The sequence below is a fragment of the Neofelis nebulosa genome (assembly GCF_028018385.1).
Source record: "Neofelis nebulosa isolate mNeoNeb1 chromosome Y unlocalized genomic scaffold, mNeoNeb1.pri SUPER_Y_unloc_3, whole genome shotgun sequence".
Classification (NCBI taxonomy): Eukaryota; Metazoa; Chordata; class Mammalia; order Carnivora; family Felidae; genus Neofelis; species Neofelis nebulosa.
The window spans coordinates 269161-292180 of NW_026691919.1; the positions used below are offsets into that span (position 1 = coordinate 269161).

A 23020-nucleotide genomic window follows, 5' to 3' on the forward strand; every position below is an offset into this window, starting at 1 on the left:
ATGGGCATATATACGATGCATAGAAAGAAAAATCAAGTTTCTACCTAACTATATAATTAGTACAAGGTAGTATAGTTGTTTCTTGCTCAAAATCATGTTGCAGCTTACCAACATCTGTTAAAATTGGAAGCGGAAAATATACATATTTTAGATTTCGTTAAGAGGAAGCGAGAGTTTTACCATTTATTAATTATACAAAGAAGAGGAAGATGGTGGTGTCTTTCTTTTGTTTGGATTCTGAGGAAAGAGACAGTTTAAGTGGCATTTTATTCTCTCTTTGACCTGGTCAGAGAAGAAATGAAGCTCACTATTTAGAGCGATACATTGCTTTACTGAAAGTAAGTTAAGGTAAATTGTTGAAAATATGAGAATAATTGTCCAAGGATAGAAACATGTCTATCCCTGACTGGAGAATACTGTTGACTCACTGTAACCTTTATTTAAATCTTGCAAATTCATCCTTCTGGAGAACACTCATTTACGGAACTCTCCAATATCTACCTCTATCATCTAAACATAAAGAAGATCAACAGGTCATTGTTAAGGGACATTAATATTAATGCTTTAAGATAGTAGCCAAACATTTCTAGTAGATTTAAAGCAAAATCAGTTGTTTTACAATCTGCCCCTTTTTTACATTTTGTGAATCATGGGGATCAGTATTTCAATCCGTCTTTCTTAAGGCTGAATGATTCACTTCATTTAGCAAATATTGATTGTAGTAAGTAGTATTCTATGGAATGAGTATGTACATGGTAATAGAAGACACAAAAGTGCTTATGAATCTCATATTTCGTACTGCCCTTGCTGTCATAATTTTTCATCACTACATGTAAAAAAATCAAGGTTTTTCTACAGTATTGTAAGAACAGGTAAATGTTCTTCCATCACACTATAAACAAAAGTAACCTATTTAACTTTCTTGCACTTCTCTCAAGTTCTAGTGAAGAACTGAAATAATTAGTGTTTCTACACCTCATAGGATTGGCAACAACATTAAACGAACTAACTTCAAGGAAGCACTTAATGTAGTACTTGGCACTGTGTTATTGTTTATTATACTAATTCCTCTGCAGCTACAAAGGAGAGTGGGCCTGAAGGCATTTAAATAATTGATAGAATTGTTAAGCTTAGTAAAATACACACACACACACACACAAATGAGTTAGGTGAAAAAAGGTAGTCAAAAATATTTTTTTACAAATTTATTTAGATTCCAGTTAGTTAATATAATGTATAATATTAGTCTGGTGTACCTCACAGTAATTGAAATATGTTTGATAAGTAGATGTCCGTAGTGGACATATGTCTAGTTAAGGCTTGTTTAAATGTATTAACTTTCATTAATTTGGAGGATTTAGCAACACAATGTAGCAATATAAAAGGTGAAAGTACCAGTTACCAAAAGCCATTCACAGATGTGCAAGGGGGAATGGAATAACTCAGAATATGAGCTAAGCCTTACAGCAAAATAGAATTAAGAAGAGAAATTCATTTTCATCTATGCATCTACACCAAAATTAATAATGTTCACTTTATGCATTCTACATAGAGGTTAATTTAAAGAAAAGTACCAGGACTTACAGCATAAAAAAAAAAAAAAAAAAAAAAACACACACACACAGACACACACACAAAACAACAACAAAAAAACTAATCAGAAAAAAATAATTCCTTCCGTAAGAACTTTATAGCTTTAATAAAGCTGGTTAATGGTTATTTTTCCCTACATCGTCATTGACAGCTTCTGACAGCTTTTATACATTGCTTTAAAGGCCGTGGATGGAACGGCTTGACGACTTGGCCTCCCAAGGAAAGGATATACAAGATTGATACATTTATGCTCCACATTCAGATTATTTAAATAACGGCATACATTTGAGGGCTAAGCGATCTACCGCAATCTCCTAAAAAAAAAAATGTTTTTTTCCACGCAGTGTTAATTGATCTTGTATTTCTCTACAATATCTTTCTCCGGACATGGCTCTAGCTCCTTTTCTCTTTTGCCTGGCAGCGCAGAGGGTAGTTGTGCTATGCAAGCGAACGTCATAATCAGAATTTTGGACTCCGTCATTTCCGGTGGAGACATCTTGAGGTGTCGCATCGCGAGACGGCGAGGCTGTGGGTGACGTCAACCGTCGTTTCTGAGTACTTTCTCCGGTTTCAGAGAGGCAAGTACTTTGCACCAAACAACCAGAAAATGTGTAAATTATTACTGGTTTCTTATGCCTTGATCGTAAGGGTGCCGTGTTGCTGTTTTAGTTCTAGCAGTCAGGAGGCTTGTAGCGTCGACTTTGTAACCGGAATTATGTGTGAATATATGTTGCCTATTTCTACCGTTGCGTCTCTCTCTCTCTCTCCCTCTCCCTCTCTCTCTCTCTCTCTCTCTCTCTCTCTCTCTCTCTCTCTCTCTCTCTCTCTCTCTCTCTCTCTCTCTGTCTCTCTCTCTCTCCGCCCCCCTCTCTCCCTAAACTTCTCTCATGTTTTTCCGTGATTTCGGAGGGATATCCAAAATATCCATGATTTTTTAAAATCCCTGTTTATTTGTGCCTAATTCATTATGTAGCTAATTTGCCTTGCTTTTTATTTTCTTTTACAGGCTTTCCCCTTCATTTTCTTACATACCTCTTTTTGACTTTCTTCTTACCTTTAATCCTTCATTAAACTTAACTCTTTCCACCCATGTGTGTGTTTTTATTTATTTTATCATTTAGCACCTTGGGTATCATACTTGCTAGATTTTCTGGACCTTTATAGTGAATGTTCCATGAGAGTGCAGAGCTTTGTCTCTTATTTGCTGTATATTACAAACGTCTGTATAGCTAACCGTGATGTAAAGTGGTACAGAGTAAACAAATGTATTATATTCTGGCTTTTCTGACTTTCTGTACTTCACTTCTTGTCTCATTGATTTCTCTCTTAGCTGTTTCTGTGGTTTGTGTTTGTGTTTGTGTTTCTTTTCCCCCCCTCGGGTAAGCTCTGTGTTGCAGGAGGTTGTGAAATATTCTGATACAGGTGCCTTGTACGTTTTTTTTTTTTCTTTTGCAGTTTGTATTTACATTGTGTTCTCTTTCTGTCTCTCTCTTTTTCATTTTTTCCCCTCTGTTTCCCAGTTTCCTCTTGTTTTCTAATCTCTTGTGTTTCCTTCCCATGTTTGCCCTTGCATATTCCAAAACACTTTTACAACCATTTTGTCATTTGCCACTATGCTGTACTGAAACTCACTTCTTATTTCAGCAGTTGTGCTTGGTTATTTTCCTCTTTTTCTTTTGACGATTATTCATTTTTTCATTCTCTTCATTTTCACAATATTTCATCTCCTCATCTGGTCATTAGTGTTTTGACTATTTCTCAAGAGGTTGTGACTACCTGCTGATGGTCTCCCTGCATCTGCCTCCATGTAGTGTTAAGAAAAACAATGAGTAAAATATAGGAACAAGGGTCAGGAATATTACTAAATGCTCTTCGTGTTTATCTCCTTTTGCTTCTTTTTCCTGTCACCAAAACTTCTTAAGTCTTCTACTAGATAAAATTATAAACTTGAATTTTCTTGGATTTCATAGGACTTAATGTGAAAATGCCTCAGGAAGACTCATCATCATCTGCAGCTGCTGCTGCCTCTCAGAAACAAGAACAACTTAAAAACGGAAAGTTGCTGGTTTTCTCTGTGGCTGCAGACCATCACAACAATGACTTGACTAAAGCCCCAACAACTCTGTCTAGTTTTGCCAGTAACATGCTTGGCACTGGCTCTGTCAAGAAGTTGGCAATCAAAAACTTTAAAGGTAACTTAATGATAATTTTTTTAAGATTTCAGTTTTAGCTTTTCATACCCTGTTGCTGCTTTCTTACTTTAAATTCAGAGAGATACAGTTAATATTTTTCGAGGTAGTTAATTTTTAGAAGATTAGGAACATTGATTTTACACTCTGAAGACCTGAATCCTGGCCCCAGTTTAACCATGGAATAACTCGAGACCTTGGGAAAATTACTCCACTCTTCAGTACTTTGTTTCTCTCTAAAATACATTTATGCCCTCCCTTACTGTTTGAAATACTCTAGGTTGCCACACCGTTGTAGAATACATTCTCTTCCATCTTTTTAGTGAGTGGATCTATAATATTACTGAGAAAAGCTCTTACATGGGGAGTCCAAAGGCAACAATTTAAATTTTTAATAAGTTACAGAACAGGTGGTAAAAAATTGTGCATTTGGACATAAACAGTGAAACCATAGTAAGATCCTTTATTAGGAGTAGATTTTACATTTTGAAGAAATATTAATATAAAAATTAAAAACTCATGATAATCATTGGTTTTTCATACCATTTTTATAGAGTTAGCGTAATTTTTCATATAATATTTTCATATAGAATTCATAAAACAGAATCCTCACATGGTATTTTGGCATTTTATAAACCAATGTTTTTGATATCCTGTCAAGATTCTCATTTTTTAGGTTACAGGTTTTAAAGGGCATATTCCAACCCTGTTGCCATCTTTAGTTGTCAAGAAAAAAGTTAACTTTTTAAAATTTTAATTAATATTATTTAAAAACTTTTGAATTCAGTTATTTTCTGGTCAAAAAACTAGTTTTGTAAGTAAATATCAAACAATCCAAAATTTATGAATAAGACCTCAAATTTTCTAGAACTTTTCAAAAGTAAATGTTTGTAACATTTTGCCCCTTGGTGGTTTGCTTTTTACCTTTTCGCCTTATCCAGAACCTAGTGCATGCTAGATTTATTATGCAGAAGTTTGACTTTAGATTGTTGAAGTTTCAAAAAGCAATCTTATTTTAGTGGCCAAGTAAGATTTCAAATAGCATGAATTATTTGAATTCATGTTATACTCATGCATTGTTGCATAGATTGAAAAATTTACTTTTTCCAATCTTTTTTGGTATATTTCAGCATTAGGGTGAATTTAAGGAACTGAAATGCTTTGGTCTGTGCATATGTTTTTCATTGTTTTAGTCAATATTACTAATTTGATCTGGGTTCTCATACTCAGGGCAGAGCTATATCAAGTATCTCTTAAAGTTATTTAAATAATTTTGACTGTTTTTTAAGTTTATTTATTTTAAGACAGAGAGCACAAGCAGGGAAAAGGGGCAGAAAGAGAGGGAGAGGGAGAATCCCAAGCAGACTTCCCACTCTCAGCACAGAACCTGACACAGGACTCGAATTCATGAACCATGAAATCCTGACCTGGGCCAAAATCAAGAGTTGGAAGCGTAACCAAGTGGCCCACCCAGGTGCCTCTACAAATTTAATACTCCTACATAAAGGATATCCAACATTTGCTGTTCTGTCTCATGTATTAAAACACTACAAATAAACTTAGAAAATATTCTGTTTTAGTGGGATGGAATATTGAAATAGTTCTGTAGATCATCATCATCCGATATCTGACTTTCAGGTGTTCTTGCTAACTTTTTTATATAAACTGGATTTGAAGCAACACTCATATTCCTTTTTCCGTGACATAATTAATAATGCTTTTCAGATTTTTAAAATAACTCATTTATTTCAGGGTAAAGTTTGTATTAAATTCTGCGTAGAAGAAGGAATGGTTACCATTCTTGGATAATAGTAAATTTTTTTGAGAGTGAGAGAGTGAATGTGGTACAAAGAAAAATAAACTTAATTATATATATATATATATATGTAATTATAATTATATAATATATATTATATATAACATAACTTTGTGTATTTTATATATAAACCCTAATATATATGTTAATATATATTATATATAATGATTAATATAATCGTATTAATGATGTTAATTATATTATATTAAATATAGTGTAAATTTAGTTATATATAATTATTAACGGATATTAATAACTAATATATAATATATATTATATATAATGTAATTTTATATATACTATATATTAGCTTATATAGTTTCCCTTCCGAAGGCCCCACATCTTGGTTTTGATTGTTTTCTACCTCAGCTAATTTGTGCTTAATTTTGTATTATTTTTCTTCTTATTTTAGATTCACTTTATCTTTGCCAGCTTCTTAAGTATAACCTTATCATTTATTTGCAAGATTAGTTTTGTTTAGTAATTTAAACATAAAAGTTTCTTGTTTTTTGTTGAGACTTTCTTTTACAAATTTTGTGCTGATATTTTTACTGAGGAGAAATTCACAAAGAATAAATTGGACGTTAACTTTTAAAGTATACAGTTGTACACTTAGCACTTGACGGTATTATGTAACTACCGCCTCAGTTTAATTGTGAAATATTTTAATAGGTAGAAAATGAAAACCTATGTTCACAAGCATTATGATTTCTCTGCCCCATTCCTTTTCCTGTCATTTCTGTCCTCTCTCTACAAGGCAGTCAGCTCTCCGATTTCTGTCTTTATAGATTTGCCTCTTCTGGATGTTTCATTGTATAATCTTTTTTGTGCCTGGCTGAGTTCAGTTAGCATAGTGTTTTTGAAGTTCATTCAGGTTGTGGTATGTGTGAATGCTTCATTTTTATGGCTTAAATAAAATCCTATCATATGGATGTACATAGTGCCATGAACATTTATATACACTATTTTGTATGAATACCTGTTTTTAATTCTTTTGGATATACACTAGGAAGGGAATTGTGGGGTCATATGGTAATTTTATGGTTAATGGAAGAACTGCTAAATTTTCCACATTCTCCGTACAATTTTATGTTCCTACCAGAGAAGTATAAGGGTTCTAGTTTTTCCACATCCTCTAAAAAACTTGTTACATCCTTCCTATTAAGCATAAAGTCGTATGTCATGATTTTGACTTGTATAAATCTATTACTATGTTGGGCAGCCTTTCATGGGTTACTTGGCCGTTTGTATATGTTCTTGAAAGTATCTATTCAAATCCGCTGCCTAGTTATTAATTGGTTGATATTCTTTTTTGTGGATGAATTGCAACAGTTTTTTTATTCTGGATGCGTCATGGTTACCAGTTATTAGAAAATATTTTATTGTATCCTGATGGTTGTGTTTTGCTTTCTTTATTCCTTACCTTTGATCCACAAAAATTTTACATTTTAACTTAATGAACCCCAATACATTATCTTCTGTCACTTATGTTTTGGTGTCATGTGTGAATTTAGTGCAAGGTCCAAGGTCACGAAGATTTATCCCTTTGTTTCCTACTAAAAGTTTTATAGATTTTGCTTTCATATTTATTTATTTATTTTTTTTTTTATGAAGCAAAACATTTAATCATATCCTTTAGTGATTATTTCATAAATGATAGATCCAATCACATCTTTATCCCACTGAACTCCAAGTAAAGCTGTTTTATTTTTTTATTTTTTATTTTTTTGTTTTGTCTTTTTTTTTTTTTATTTATTTTTTTTAATATATGAAATTTAATGTCAAATTGGTTTCCATACAACACCCAGTGCTCATCCCAAAAGGTGCCCTCCTCAATACCCATCACCCACCCTGCCCTCCCTCCCACCCCCCATCAACCCTCAGTTTGTTCTCAGTTTTTAACAGTCTCTTATGCTTTGGCTCTCTCCCACTCTAACCTCTTTTTTTTTTTTTTTCCCTTCCCCTCCCCCATGGGTTTCTGTTACGTTTCTCAGGATCCACATAAGAGTGAAACCATATGGTATCTGTCTTTCTCTGTGTGGCTTATTTCATATTTAGATTTATGTCTTTGATCCATTTTGAATTATGTTTTGATTATGACACTGACTTCATTCTTTCATATGTGGGTATCTTGTCGTAGTACCATTTGCTGAAGTGACTATTCTTAACCCACTGAATGGCCTCAACAAGCTTTGTTTAAAGTAACTTCATTATATTGTAAGTGTGTGAGGATATGTTACATATTCTAGTATTTTGACATTGTCTCCCAAACAGTTATTCTCTAAACTTTCATTTATTTATTAGATAAACCCCTGCCACTGGAAAACTACACTGAAGAAACATGGCAAAAGTTAAAAGAAGCTGTACAGGCTATCCAGAATAGTATCTCTGTTAAATACAGCTTGGAAGAACTCTATCAGGTGTGTGTCACTTTTGGATACAGGTATTCACTAATCATAATGGAATCAGGGTTTATAGTAATAATTGAATTATAATTCCTTGGATAATTTTTATCATCATGCATCGTAATCATGGGATCCACCAAGATTACAATCATGCAGTACACTTTCTGTATTTATGTTTGATTGATTTACTTAGTTACAATTATGGTGTGTATAATTATGTACTTTTATGTATATATTCTTATTGTTCAGGGTATTTTATTTTATTTTATTAATTTTTAAATTTTAAATATAATTTATGATTAAGTTGGCTAACCCACAGTGGATGCAGTGTGCTCTTGGTTTTGGGGGTAGGTTCCTGTGATTCATTGCTTACGTACAGCACCCAGTGCTCATCCCAAAAAGTGCCCTCCTCAGTGCCCAATAACCCATTTCCCCCTCTCCCCTAGTGCCCCAATAAACCCTAGGTTTGCTCTCTGTATTTAAGAGAGTGTGTAACTATTTTTTCCCCTACCCTTACCCCATGGTCTTCTGTTTACTTTCTCAAGATCCACACATGAGTGAAAACATATATGTCTCTTTCTCTTACTGACTTGCTTCACTTGGCATAATACCCTCCAGTTTGACTTGCTGCACTTTGCATAGTACCCTCCAGCCCCATCCACATTGCTGCAAATGGAAGGATTTCATTCTTTCTCATTGCCAACAAATATATGTGTGTGTGTGTGTGTGCGTGTGCGTGTGTGCGTGTGCGTGTGTGCGCGCGCGTGCGTGTGTTGTGCATATTATATATGTTATTAATATATTAATAATACTAATTGTATTATTATATTGTATATTATTATATTATTATATTACTATATAATATAATCTTTTATATACAATTTGTATTATATTATATTATCCATTTATCAGTTGATGGACGTTTAGGCCCTTTCCATAGTTTGGCTATTGTTGAAAGTGGTGCTACAAACATTGGGGTACATGGGCCCCTGTGAATCAGCACTCCTGTATCCTTTGAATAAACTCCTAATCATGCTATTGGTGGGTCATAGTGTAGTTGTATTTTTAATTCTTTGAGAAACCACCACATTGTTTTCCAGAGCAGCTGCACCGGTTTGCATTCCCACCAACAGTGCAAGAGGGTTCTTGTTTCTCCACATCCTCGCCAGCATCTGTAGTTTCCTGAGTTGCTGATTTTAGCCTCTGTGACTCGTATGAGGTGGTATCTCACTGTGGTTTTGATTTGTATCTAGCTGATGATGAGTGATGTTGAGCATCTCTTCATGTGTCTGTTGGCCATCTGGATGTCTTCTTTGGAAAAGTGTCTATTCATTCATTCTACTCAATTCTCCAGATTACTTATTTTTCACATGTTGAGTTTGCTAAGTTCTTTATAGGTTTTGGTTACTAACCCTTTATCCAGTATGTCGTTTGCAAATATCTTTTCCCTTTCTGTTGGTTGCCTTTTAGTTTTGTTGTTTCCTTTGCAGTGCAGAAACTTTTTATCTTGATGAGGTCTCGATAGTTCAATTTTGCTTTTAATTCCCTTGCCAAGAGATACAGGAGTCCTGAGACATAGGGGCACTTGTACCCCAATGTTTATAGCAGCACTTTCAACAATAGCCAAATTATGGAAAGAGCCTAAATGTCCATCAATTGATGACCGGATAAAGAAATTGTGGTTTATATACACAATGCAATACTACGTGGCAATGAGAAAGAATGAAATATGGCCTTTTGTAGCAACGTGGATGCAACTGGAGAGTGTTGCTCCTCTTGGCTTGTTGTTCCTCCCTTGGCTTTGGAGACCTGTGGAGCATCTGAGGTCAACGAGGTTGTTGCCTGTTTTCTCCTCTAGGATTTTGATGGTTTTCTGTCTCACAGTTAGGTTTTTCATCCATTCTGAGTAGTTGTTGTTGTTGTTGTTGTTGTTTTTAATGTATGGTGTAAGAAAGTGGTCCAGTTTCATTCTTCTGCATGTTGCTGGCCAGTTCTTCCACCACCATTTGCTAAAGAGACTGTCTTTTTTCCAATGGATACCCTTTCGTGTTTTGTCATAAGTTAGTTGGCTATACATCTGGGTCCAATTCTGGGTTCTCTGTTCTATTCCAGTGGTCTGTGTGTGTGTGTTTTTGTGCCAGTACCATACTGTCTTGATGTAGTAAATGCTGAAGTCTAGGATTGTGATGCCTCCTGCTTTGGTTTTCTTTTTCAACATTACTCTGGCTGTTTGGGGTCTTTTGTGGTTCCATACACATGTTGGGATTGGCTGTCCTAGCTTTGAGAAGAATGCCAGTGCGATTTTGGATGAGATTACATTAAACGTGTAGATTGATTAGGGTAGTGTTGACATTTTGACAGTATTTATTCTTCCAGTCCATAAGCGTGAAAAGTTTTTCCACTTCTTTGTGTCTTCTTCGCTTTCCTTCACAAGTCTTCTGTAGTTTTCAGCATACACATCTTTTACATCTTTGGTTAGGTTTATTCCTGGGTATTTTATGATTCTTGGTGCAATTGTACATAGGATTGATTTCTTGATTTCTCTTTCTTTTGCTTCACGATTGGTGTATAGAAATGCAACTGATTTCTGTACATTGATTTTGTGTCCTGCGACTTTGCTGGATTAATGTATCAGTTCAAGCAACTTTTTGGTGGAGACTTCCAGGTTTTCCCTGTTAGAGTATTATGCCATCTGTGAAAAGTGAGTTTGACTTCCTCTTTGACAATTTTTATGCCTTTCGTTTCATTTTGTTGTCTGATTGCTGATGCTAGCACTTTCAGCACAATGTTAAACAACAGTGGTGAGAGTGGACATCCCTGTCATGTTCCTGATCTCAGGGGGAAAGCTATGTTTTTCCCCACTGAGGATGGTACTGGCTGTGAGGTTTTCTTATATGGCTTTTATGATGTTCCATTGTCCAAGTTGTTTTAGTTAAATGTAATTTAGCCTGCTCCTGTACGTGTTTTTTCTTAGTTTAAAAAGAACCGAGGCATACTTATGTAGCTCTGACAATTAAGCCTCCGAAAGGCTCTATTACTGAGATGTAGCATACTTTTTCTTTATTAAATGTGCCTTTGGTCATAAAGTTTCGGTTAGACTCTAGAACTCTTATAATGTTGATTCCGAACATTCTTGCCAGATGAATTCTTTGTTTAATGAGGAGTGAGAGCTTTGCACTATTTTTGGTGACTTCACTGCAGTGCTCAGTAGGGTGTATTTTAATATAAACAAATGGTTTGTTTTATTGTTTGTTATAGGAATTGTAAGTCACACTTAATAAAATTGTGTTTCATTGTATTGTACACATTTTTAAAATGTATTTTCTAATTTTAAAATTTTAAAGAAAGATTGTAATCTTTTAAAAATTCTGAAAATTAAGACGTGGTTTAACGTATGGTTTGAACAGCTAATTTCAGAGAATTATTTTTAAATTAAAGAAAGCTGATTACTATGAATGTCTTGGTGCTTAGAATTACTCATAAAGAATGGGTTTGTACGTACTGATTGAGATGGAAGACTTTAAATTCATTTTCTTAGGGTTCAGATACTGCAAATTTTGAAATAGCTTTTCATCATTTAATAGTCATGAATATATTCATGACATTCCTATTCACTTATTAATTCATATAAAATAAGTTCACAATCAGTGGTCCGTATATAATCAACAGTTGTAGACAAAGTAACTTTGTTTTGCATTTTTTCAACTTAAGCACAAAAATTTCATTTTTTCAGAGTGTTGAAAACCTTTGCTCCTACAATTTATCTGCAAACTTGTATAAACAGTTGAAGCAGCTTTGTGAACAGCACCTCAAAGCACAAATTCATCAATTCAGAGAGTATCCTTTTTTTTCCTCTTTGAGTTGTTTCCTGTCTTTTGTCAAATTTTCCATGTCAGTATCTATCGAGTGGAATAATTGACTTGGTATATGGGATTAATGTTATTTTTGTTCTCTTTGTGTTCTGTTTAAGACAGACATCCTTGGACCTAAGGTTATCATTAAGCAGTTTTAAATACTGTCTTTTAGAAGTCATATCTTCCGTTTGCAGAATGTGTGTTAATGTTAGAATATAAAGTTTTTCTTAACATTACCTCATGGATTCTGTGGATAATGGCCCTTTTCTAAAGAAAATGGATATATGCTGGCAAAATCATAGCAGACAAATGGTAGAGTATAGAAATTATATTTTTAGTTCAGAGAATTATCATGGAATATGTTAAATGGTTCTGTAAATGAAAAACTTCAAACTGTAGTTAGCCCATACTTTATTTAAAAGCTTCTGGAAGTACTTTTATGGTAGACCAAAATTTTCAGTTCTTTAACGTTTTAATTTTAATTTATTTATTCGCTGACAATTAGGTGTTTTTTTCCAAACAGATAATTATACTTTAGATGTAATTGAGTTTAACGTTAATAGGAGCTTAAATAAGAGGCACGAAATATATGTCAGATTTAGTCTTACTAAATAGTGTGTGAAATTAGTAATTTATCATCTGAGTTTTGAATATACGGAGGAATGTATAGTAGAGCTATAACAAAGCTATACTAAATAAGATAGATAAACTTGTAAATACTTCAACACAAAATATGTCTATATTTTTTATTTATTTTTTTTTTTTTATTTTTGGGACAGAGAGAGACAGAGCATGAACGGGGGAGGGGCAGAGACAGAGGGAGACACAGAATCGGAAACAGGCTCCAGGCTCCGAGCCATCAGCCCAGAGCCTGACGCGGGGCTCGAACTCACGGACCGTGAGATCGTGACCTGGCTGAAGTCGGACGCTTAACCGACTGCGCCACCCAGGCGCCCCAAAATATGTCTATATTTTGAAAATGAAAATATGTAAATTGTGTTTGCTTTTCTATTTGGCAGAATAAAGCATAAGGTAATATGATATGTTGATACTATTATTAGATTTAAAAGTTTATTTACGGTATAAAAAGAAAACTGCTGTGAGTTTAAATCTTCACTAATGGAAAACATTTCTCTCAGTTTCATATGTAAAGAATAAAAACTAGAATAGACTAAACAGTTCAATAAAATAGTGACACTGAAGAGTTTATATTTTTAAAATATAAAAGGAGGTCCCCACATGAATTATGACATGAAAGTATTTATCTAATTGGTTTTAATGAATTGCCAAGCATATTGGCCGATCTAGTTCTTTGTATTTGGAGTTGTTATTCTCACTCATTAGGACAATAAGATGTGTCCTAAGTCATTGATGGCTCCCACATCCCATCTTTCTAGTTTTCTTTGTTTAAAAAAGTAATTGTGGGTCTTGGTTAAAAATGAGGGCTGTAATCCATACAAATACCCATTTCTTTTAACCTCCCCAAAAGTGTTAACATGGCAAAATTCTCTCAGCAGCATAATAACCCCTTCCCACAACATTTCCAGATGTCCTCTGTAGTGTTAAAAGAGGAACCAGCAAAAGAGGTGCCATAAATGTTTTAAGTTAGAAGCAAAAAAAGTAGACATTTTCTAAAAACAGTGTATTTATGGCTACAGTTGTTGCTGATGTTAAATTGTACAAGCATATTTTAAATCCTACACAGTTGATTACATCATTTATAATGATGGTGAACTTGCCACAAAATTAAGTGTGTGTGAAATAATATGCCATGCATGTTGATTATTCCATGCAATATGTAAAAATCATTCTGAAAAATATTTCCTGGAAAATTCTTATTCTTTTAAGATGTAGTTCAAAGGTTATCATTTCTTTCATGCTTTCTAGGCTATTCCACTCTGGTTTTTATTCCACCCTAGTTTTCTTTTGCTTCTCATTTGCTTTCTCCCATCTCTTTGTATTATAGCACTTAAAAGCATGTTTGTAATATAGCACTTAAAAGGTGTGTTTAAAGCATTAATGCTCTATTTCCTTTTGTAGATTATGAATTCTTTACCAAGTTTTTTGCTTTAATAGGGTCATCACATTGTGCAAGTTTAAGATGGACAATGTGATGATTTGGTAACGTTTGTATACTGCAAAATGATTACTATGGTAGGATTAGCTAATACCTCAATTACCACTTTTCATCATTACCATTAACTTTTTGTGGTGATAACAGTTAAGTATCTTTGCTATTAGCAACTGCCAAGTATCTTCCCAGCACATATGGTGATTAACTTCATCACCATGCTTTACATTAGCTCTCCAAAATTTATTCATATTACAAGTGAAAGTTCATGCCCTTTGGTAATTTATTTTAAAATTTAAATGATTAAAACCTTATTTCTTTACAGATTAATTACATTTTCATTACTATATTAGTATAACTTGAATTTAATACCTAAAGTTTTGTCAGTTTAATTTTTTAGTACGGTAAGTATTAGCAGATACTTACACTGGTGATAATTCTTTGGTTTCATCAGTACTTTTTAAAAATATGAAGGGGAGGGGCGCCTGGGTGGCGCAGTCGGTTAAGCGTCCGACTTCAGCCAGGTCACGATCTCGCGGTCCGTGAGTTCGAGCCCCGCGTCAGGCTCTGGGCTGATGGCTCGGAGCCTGGAGCCTGTTTCCGATTCTGTGTCTCCCTCTCTCTCTGCCCCTCCCCCGTTCATGCTCTGTCTCTCTCTGTCCCAAAAATAAAAAAAAACGCTGAAAAAAAAAAAAAATTAAAAATATGAAGGGGACTTGAGACAATAATGTGTGAGAACTACTCTTCTTATATATGCTCACATCACAGTTAATTTTTACATAGCCAGTATATTCATAATAAAGACATTTGTACATAACCAGTATATTCATTATAAAGAATTCTCTTCCTGCTGTGTGTGTTTTTATTTTTTATTATTTTTTTTATTTTTTTTTAATTTTTTTTAATTTTTAAATTTTTTTTTCAACGTTTTTTATTTATTTTTGGGACAGAGAGAGACAGAGCATGAACGGGGGAGGGGCAGAGACAGAGGGAGACACAGAATCGGAAACAGGCTCCAGGCTCCGAGCCATCAGCCCAGAGCCTGACGCGGGGCTCGAACTCACGGACCGCGAGATCGTGACCTGGCTGAAGTCGGACGCTTAACTGACTGCGCCACCCAGGCGCCCCCTGCTGTGTGTGTTTTTAAATAAAAGCGGAGAAATGTTATATTTGTACACGGCCTTGGTCTTCTTAAGTATTGCTGTTAATTTTTCATATTTCCTCCTCTTTTGCGGTACAGCTCTGTCTTATAATTTCAGTCTGCTGAAAATATATATGTAGGTGTTTTTCAAAGATTTGTTGAGCAAACTATACTTACCACTAATATTCATATATCGGCAGTTTTTACATAAAATAACCCATTAATAAATTTTCTTTATATATTTCTATTAATCTTTATTATTTAAGAACTAGCAGCGTAGAAAAGAGTGAAAAATTTGAAAGGTTATCTTTACAAGAGAAATAAATACATTATTGCCCATGTTTGATTGATAAGAATGTTATAAATTATGTGCTTTTCTTAAGAGTTAAGTTTTTATTTGATGGGATGATAATTTAACAAAAAAATCTTTGAGACGTAGTGTTTTACCTTTATTTTTTTATTTCTAACAGAGCATGATTAGGAACATTTTTCTGTTCCTAGATAGAACTTATGCGTTTCAAATTTTGATGTTGTCTTCAATTTGGTAAGATACAAATAATTACTTAAAACACTGTTACGTGTGATTTATAATCACCTCCTTTATCTTCTGAGAGAAAACACAATAAGAGAAAAATCATTTTCAAAATGTGTATTTCTTTGTATCATAAAACTTTGACTTTTTTAAAATGATATTTGAGTACATGGTAACACAGTTTTAAGTGTTAATTTATAATTTACCTCAATTTAAAAACCTGTCTTAATTAGGAAACATACTAGTTCTAGAATCTAATCTAGGACACTGAATCCCATTTGAAATACTTCGTTATAAAAAACTAGAAGGTCACTAAGTTGATATTAATGTCGATATTATTCATACCATTGTGCTTATTATGAAGGCTAAAAATCTAAGGCCAGTTTAGAAGCTTTAGCGTCCTAAATTTTGCTTAATTTTTAAGAAATTACTGAATTATACATGTCATCCACTGTGCCTTATTTACACTGAATCTTATTTATTGATTTCAGACCATCAAGAAACAAAATAGAAATATTTATCCAACTGTAGATACAGTGAATTTAACATCAAGTTATATTTTGTTTTGACTAGGAAATGCATTATATACACAGAAGTGTAACTGATGGGGAAAATATAAGCCAAAATTTAGGCAGATTTTTTTGTTTGTTTTAGGGATATGGGCCTTGAATTATTTAAATCATATATAATTTGTGATCAGAATGTTCGTAGCAGGACCATAGATGGAATTCTTGTGTTGATTGCGAAAGAAAGAAATGGCGAAATGGTTGATCGATGTCTGATTCAAAGGCTTGTAACTATGCTTTCTGATTTGCGGGTAAGTAATTTCGTAACTTTCATTAAATTGAAACTGATTTCTAATGTGATATCTTACAGATAACTTTTAACTAAGTTTCTTTTATATATTCCATTATTAGATTTACCAAGAATCTTTTGAGAGTAAATTCTTAGAAGAAACAAGCAGGTTCTATGCAGCAGAGGGAAGGAAGCTAGCACAAAAAAAAGAGGTATTTGAGATCAAGATGATAATTATAAATTCTTTCAATATCCATAGAAAAGATTATTAAAATGTAAAGAACCATGTTTCTTTATAATTCCTATAAATTTTGACAAACCTTTCTTCTTGACAATTTTTTTTCTTTGTTTCTTTTTTTTTTTTTTTTTGGTCAGTTATGCTAAAGATTTGTCTACTTTGTTGATCTTTTCAAAGAAGCAACTCTTGGTATGGTTAATTTTTTTCTATTGTTTTTTTTTTCATTTCTCTCTCATTAAATTCTATGCTAAATATTGTTTCTTCATTTGCTTTCGGTTTACTTTGATCTTTTTCCAGTGTCTTTAGGTAGAAAGTAGGTTTTTTTTTTAAAGCTTATTTTGTTTTGAGGTCTTTGTTTTTCTGATGTAATTATTTATAACCATAAATTTTCTTCTAAGTAATGTGTTAGCTGCCATATTAAATTTAGGTATGTTCTAGCCTCGTTTTCACCTATTATAAGGTACTTTGTAGTTTCTCTTTGATTTCTTCATTGACACCTTGATTATTGAGAAATGTGTTGTCTAATTTCCACATATTTGTGACTTTCTCAAATTTTCTTATTTTCCTATGTTTCACTCCATTTTGATGAATGAGCACAGTTTTTATAATTTCATTCATTTAAAATTTATTTGCTTGTTTTGTGACTTGATGAGGTCTGTCTTGCAGAATATTCTGTGTGTACTTTGAGCAGAAGTGTATTCTGTTGTTGAGTGGAGTGTTCTATAAATACTTTTTCGTGTTTAGTGTTGTTAAAGTATTATGTTAACTTGCTGGTTTCTGTCTGAGTACTCTATCCATTATTTTGGATATAATATATGTTCTTTTATATACCATGTACGTTCTGTATGTACTGTACATCATAGATCTGTGTGTAGTCAAGTCATCAGCTTTTGTTGAATTTTCAGTGTTTCTCTTCATTTATAACAGCCCTTTGCTTCATGTATTTTATATTTTTGTTTGGTTATATTAAATTTTCATTTCCCGATTGTGGTTTATATACACAATGGAATACTACTTGGCAATGAGAAAGAATGAAATAGGGCCTTTTGTAGCAACGTGGATGGAACTGGAGAGTGTGAGGCTAAGTGAAATAAGCTACACAGAGAAAGACAGATACCATATGGTTTCCCTCTTATGTGGATCCTGAGAAACTTAACAGAAACCCATGGGGGAGGGGAAGGAATAAAAAAAAAAAAAAGAGGATAGAGTGGGAGAGAGCCAAAGCATAAGAGACTGTTAAAAACTGAGAACAAACTGAGGGTTGATGGGGGGTGGGAGGGAGGGGAGGGTGGGTGATGGGTATTGAGGAGGGCACCTTTTGGAATGGGCACTGGGTGTTGTATGGACACCAATTTGACAATAAATATCATATATTAAAAAAATAAATAAAATAAAATAATACAAAAAAATTTCAAAAGCATGGATTCCAGTTACAAGCTGTAACCAGTTTAATAATTCTTGACATTCTGACTTGATAGAAACAAACTGACCATATAGCTGTGCCTTTCAAGGATATGATAGCTGTGTCTTTCAAGGTTATGACACTAAGTTGATTTAAAAGACGAATGTTTTTGTTTGCTTGCTACAAAAACTTTGTAACTTTCGTTCTTTAAGTCCCATGATTCTTAAAATAGGAAGGTAAAAATTTTATTTTCAGATTCCTGGGTGTCTTTACCACATCAAGAAGCTCCTAGAAGGAGAAGTAGACAGAGTTAGAACCTACCTATGCCTTAACACACAGTAAGAATTACATATTTTGTATTTGTATATGTAATTTCTATATACCATATTTATATACACTTTGATTTTGCTTTCCTTAGATCAGAAATTATCCGGGACACCTGGGTGGCTTAGTCAGTTAAGCGTCTGACTTCACCTCGCCTCAGGTCATGTCTGTGCTGATAACTCAGAGCATGGAGCCTGCTTTGGATTCTGTGTCTCCCTCTTTCTCTGCCCCTACCCTGATCGTGTGCATGCTTTCTCTCTCTCACTGTATCTCAAAAATAAATGTTAAAAATCTTTTAAATTGTCATATGATAGGATTAAATAATATAGTTCTTCACCTTTTTTGCTTAGTTCCTGCCTTTCTCCTTTCTTCATTTGTATCAAAAAGATGGGAAAGCCTGACAAATAAAACTTTCTTCATAAGTTTATTTTTTAGTTTTTTGGATGAGTGGGAAACTTCAGAAAATTTGTTGTTGGTCTTGTTTAATTAGAGATAAAATAGTAATTTTTATATAAACTAGATGTTTATTATTATCACATAATTTCCTGTAGTTATGTAATGATATTTATAACTCTGAAATCAGAAGTTCATGCAATGAAATTCAGTCTCCTGAAGACCAAACTACAAATCTTATGGCACTCATACATGCATAACAATGTAAAACAGAAATCAGGACAGATGACAATAATATATGCAGCAGGGTTTTGGAAAACCATTTTAACTCTCCATTAGGAGAATCTTGCAGTGATTCTAAATTCGTTTTTTTTTTAAACAGGAAACAACTGATCACTCTGCTAGAAAAGCAGCTTCTAGGTGAACACTTATCAGCAGTTCTTCAGAAAGGTAAATGAGAATATGTATGTTTTGAGAAGGCATTATTAAAGAAAATAATTTTATTTTTTTACATTTTTAAATAATTGTAATTATTAATGCGTTCTGTGTGTAAGTCTTCCTTTAAAATGATTGATAAAACCAGATACAATTTTTTTCTCATTCTCTCATTTGCCAAAGCAGTTTGTGTCATGTAGTATATTCAGGGTTTTTTTATAAGAATACTAAATGAGAGTTACACATATACCTTGAGATAGTAATGTGCTCAAGCTTTATTTTTGGCTGATGTTTTAAAAATAGTCTGTATTGTTACCTTTTTTTCTGGTGTTTTAAAATTTTAGATTGTAGGTTAGGGCTCTTGAGCACATGTTTTGCTTCTGGTATTTTCCCTTTTCTTCACGTAAGGGCAACATTTGTTCAACAAATTGTGATGAGCTTTTGCTTCTTGATGCAAAATAAATGGATTCAATACAGGACATACTTTTTTAGAAAACCTTATTAAATGAGTGCATGTAAACTAAAACCTGACGTTGAAAAGAAGTACATTATTGAAAGGAGAGTCTGTGTCTAGTGACCTCCCACAAGGAAAAGATTTAGGCATGATCATAAATGGAATCCTGGTGTTGCTGAAGTATACTTAACAAGGCTTCAGGGAATCGTGAATGTTAGTTGAAACTGGAGAGAGTAAGTGTAGTTGATCACATTGGCCTTTTGAAAAATTGGATTATATTCTAGATATGATTAAAAACTTCCTGAGCACAAAGAGCATGTAGGAGAATATTGTAGTAACTGGAGCCTTGATTTTATGGTTGAAGAAGGGAGAATGTCATATTAATTCAGGTAATTTTATTCTTGGGAAAGGACTTTTTCGTATGTTAATCCAGAGTATTCTATAATTTTAAGTTTTATTCCTGTCCACAGTATACATTTGGTTATTATTTTTCCTTATCACGTGAAGTGCCTTGTAAATAAATTAAATACATAAAGGGGCGCCTGGGTGGCGCAGTCGGTTAAGCGTCCGACTTCAGCCAGGTCACGATCTCGCGGTCCGTGAGTTCGAGCCCCGCGTCAGGCTCTGGGCTGATGGCTCGGAGCCTGGAGCCTGTTTCAGATTCTGTGTCTCTCTCTCTCTCTGCCCCTCCCCCGTTCATGCTCTGTCTCTCTCTGTCCCAAAAATAAATAAAAAACGTTGAAAAAAAAATTAAAAAAAAATTAAATACATAAAATTTAACTATATTTTAATTTATCTTATTTCATCTCTTTCCATCTCATTTCATTCCATGTCATTTAATCTCATTTCATTTCACTTGAAGAGAGAGTGACCCTGATGAGAGGGCCAAAGGGAGAGAGAGAGAATCCTAAGAAGGCTGTACACTTATTGTTGAACCTGACACCGGCTCAGTCTCATGACCCTGGGATCATGACCTGAGCCACTGAAACCCAGAGTTGGATGCCCAGCTGACTGACCCAACCAGGCACCCCTAACTATTTATTTCACAACAGAAATATAGAGTGGGGAGAGCACCAGTACTGTGAATTTTTCTATTAGAAGGAAATTCATATCATCAGAAAGGTATTTCAGATCTTTGAAATTAAAATGAAATAGAGTCAGAAGAACTCATAATTTAAAATTTTTCTATCATATTATTTTTTTTTTGGAATATGAATGCAGCTGGGTGAGGTGTCCAGGATCACCCTCAAGTTCAGCAATTTGCTAAAAAGTACTCCCAAGTTTTCAGAAAAGATAATGATGAAAAATGTAAGTTGAAATCATCAAAGAGAAGAGGATCATAGAACAAACTCCAGGCATGAACTTTCAGTGGTCTTCTCCCACTAGGGTTGTACGGACAGAGCTTAGCTCTCCCAGAAATTGTGATTGACAGCATGCATTTAGTGTTGCCAAGTAGGGAAACTCACATCACATGGATGACTTTCAGCATGACTGATCTTAGTGTCCAGTCCCTTCAGAGATCAGGCTGGTATTTCCTGGCCCAAACCCCCCCACCATGAGTCACATTTTACCATGAACTGTGTAGCATGGCCCATTGCCCCCCAGTAAATAAAATGTTATCCTGCGTGGTATTCAGAGAGTTTACTGATTACCTTCCAGAAGCTGTATAAAGGCCAGACTTTTCTTTAAGCAAGAGATATCCTTTACTGCACAGTAATAGAATGGAATTAGATAAAATTAAAATAATTGTGTTTCTAATCTTGGTCTTAGAATAGAGTGATACTGGAAGCCCCCCATATGACTTACGGACATTTTCACTCTTCTAGGAAACATCTTTGGGATGGGTTTCTACAGGTATAACAGGTGTTTGTCCTTGAAAACCAGTGGGTTTTGTTTGTTTGTTTGTTTGTTTGTTTGACTTACTAAATAGATTATTGTTTCTGTGGTAACAGAAAAATGTGCATATCTACAAGGCTTTCCACATAGTTTGTGAAGCACCAGAATTAAGGAGAGGATTCTCCGTAAGAATGAGGAAATGTTTTAGTTTTTTCACTGCTGAATGGACAGATGGACATATATTGGATTGGAAAAAATTTGTGAACTCTTGCTTATTAGTGGAAAGAAAAATTTTTATTAGGGTTCCAAATAGTAGTAAACTTCATGGATGCCTATTTATGGGTTAACCATCGTGTACATTATCTGTATCCTTTCATACCTACATCTCTTCTGGGCTTGCAGTCCTCGCAATAATTAAGCTGATGGTCAGGGAACAAAGACGGATTCTAACATGGATGTTAGGCAGACATTTCAGAAGACAAATCACCCATTAGAACATTAGGTATCCCCGAGAAGTTATGAACTAGGGGTGATTTCTGGATCATCTTAATACAAATATTCTTACGAACCTTGGCTTAGTTATAGGATTTCCTTATTTAAAATTAAATTTCTCCTTAGAAATGTTAAGGGTCCATTGTATCTCAGGGTTTCAGTTGAAGCATTTGTAATTATGTGCAGTCTTATGTAGATCCTCACATTTATATTAAATAAATGCATTTTAGTAACTTTTTCTAGCTAAAATGAAGTCCCATATCTTCCCCTACCTTCAGTATTCACTAAATACTGACTGAAGATATTTAGAGTACAATTTACTGCAAAGTGAAGGTTCAGAGAAATGGTTGGATCCAGAGAAAACAAAACAAAACAAAACCCATCCCGTGAGTTCATCTACACAGAGGTCATAATAATGGCAAAAATTAAAAGATAAAAGTCTTTCAAGATTCTAGGATATATGCTGCTGAAATGAGCACAGTCTTTCAACATTCTGAAGAAAATTGTTTTCCAAACCAGAAAGTCTACAAGATGCAGCCGTGTTTTATTAATCTAAAATTATGTCTGAGAGGTAGAGGAAGTATACATTTATAAGCCAACAGTGAAATACCGTTACTTCTGATTGTAAATTTCCTCTTGTGATAAATATACATAACTTAAACTTCACCGTTTTAACTATTTTTAAGCATACATTTCAGTGGCAGTGATTTCATTCACAATATTTGGAGCCATCAGTACCATCCACCTGCGGAACCTTTTAGGAATAGGAATCCTGTATGAGCTAAACAGTGCACTCTAAATATTTTGATGCTTGCATTTTAACTTAACTATTTTCAATATAAATGTAGTTACAGTGCAGAAGATATGGCAAGCGTCTCTGAAAATGCCTTATTGAGTTATTTGGTGTATTAACTACCTGAACTGCAGGAACAGCCAGCTGCCACTCCAGTGGGCTGCTTGCTGCGTCTTGGAAGCATCTTTATCCCTGCACACTGTGGGAAGTGCTTGCATATGCCTTTTGCAACCTCCTTGGTACTACGTTATCCTTAG

The 23020-nt window shown here is 34.1% G+C and overlaps 1 protein-coding gene across 1 annotated transcript; it reads left to right on the forward strand.

Annotated features, from left to right (window-relative positions):
- Positions 1–1966: 1966 nt before the first annotated feature.
- Positions 1967–23020, forward strand: LOC131503604 (cullin-4B-like). The gene is made up of 9 exons (XM_058715069.1): positions 1967–2171; positions 3564–3785; positions 7903–8018; positions 11737–11840; positions 12100–12169; positions 15540–15613; positions 16256–16418; positions 16519–16608; positions 22898–23020. The coding sequence occupies exons 2-9, from the start codon at positions 3578–3580 to the stop codon at positions 23018–23020; spliced, it is 948 nt and encodes a 315-aa protein (XP_058571052.1). The 5' UTR covers positions 1967–2171; positions 3564–3577.

Bases quoted from the DNA above. Each gene is read 5' to 3' on its own strand.
- LOC131503604 (XM_058715069.1), top strand. From the start codon at position 3,578: ATGCCTCAGGAAGACTCATCATCATCTGCAGCTGCTGCTGCCTCTCAG. The intron at 11,841-12,099 runs GTATCCTTTTTT...ACATTACCTCAT, and splicing joins CAAATTCATCAATTCAGAGA to GGATTCTGTGGATAATGGCC. The intron at 16,419-16,518 runs GTAAGTAATTTC...TTCCATTATTAG, and splicing joins CTATGCTTTCTGATTTGCGG to ATTTACCAAGAATCTTTTGA.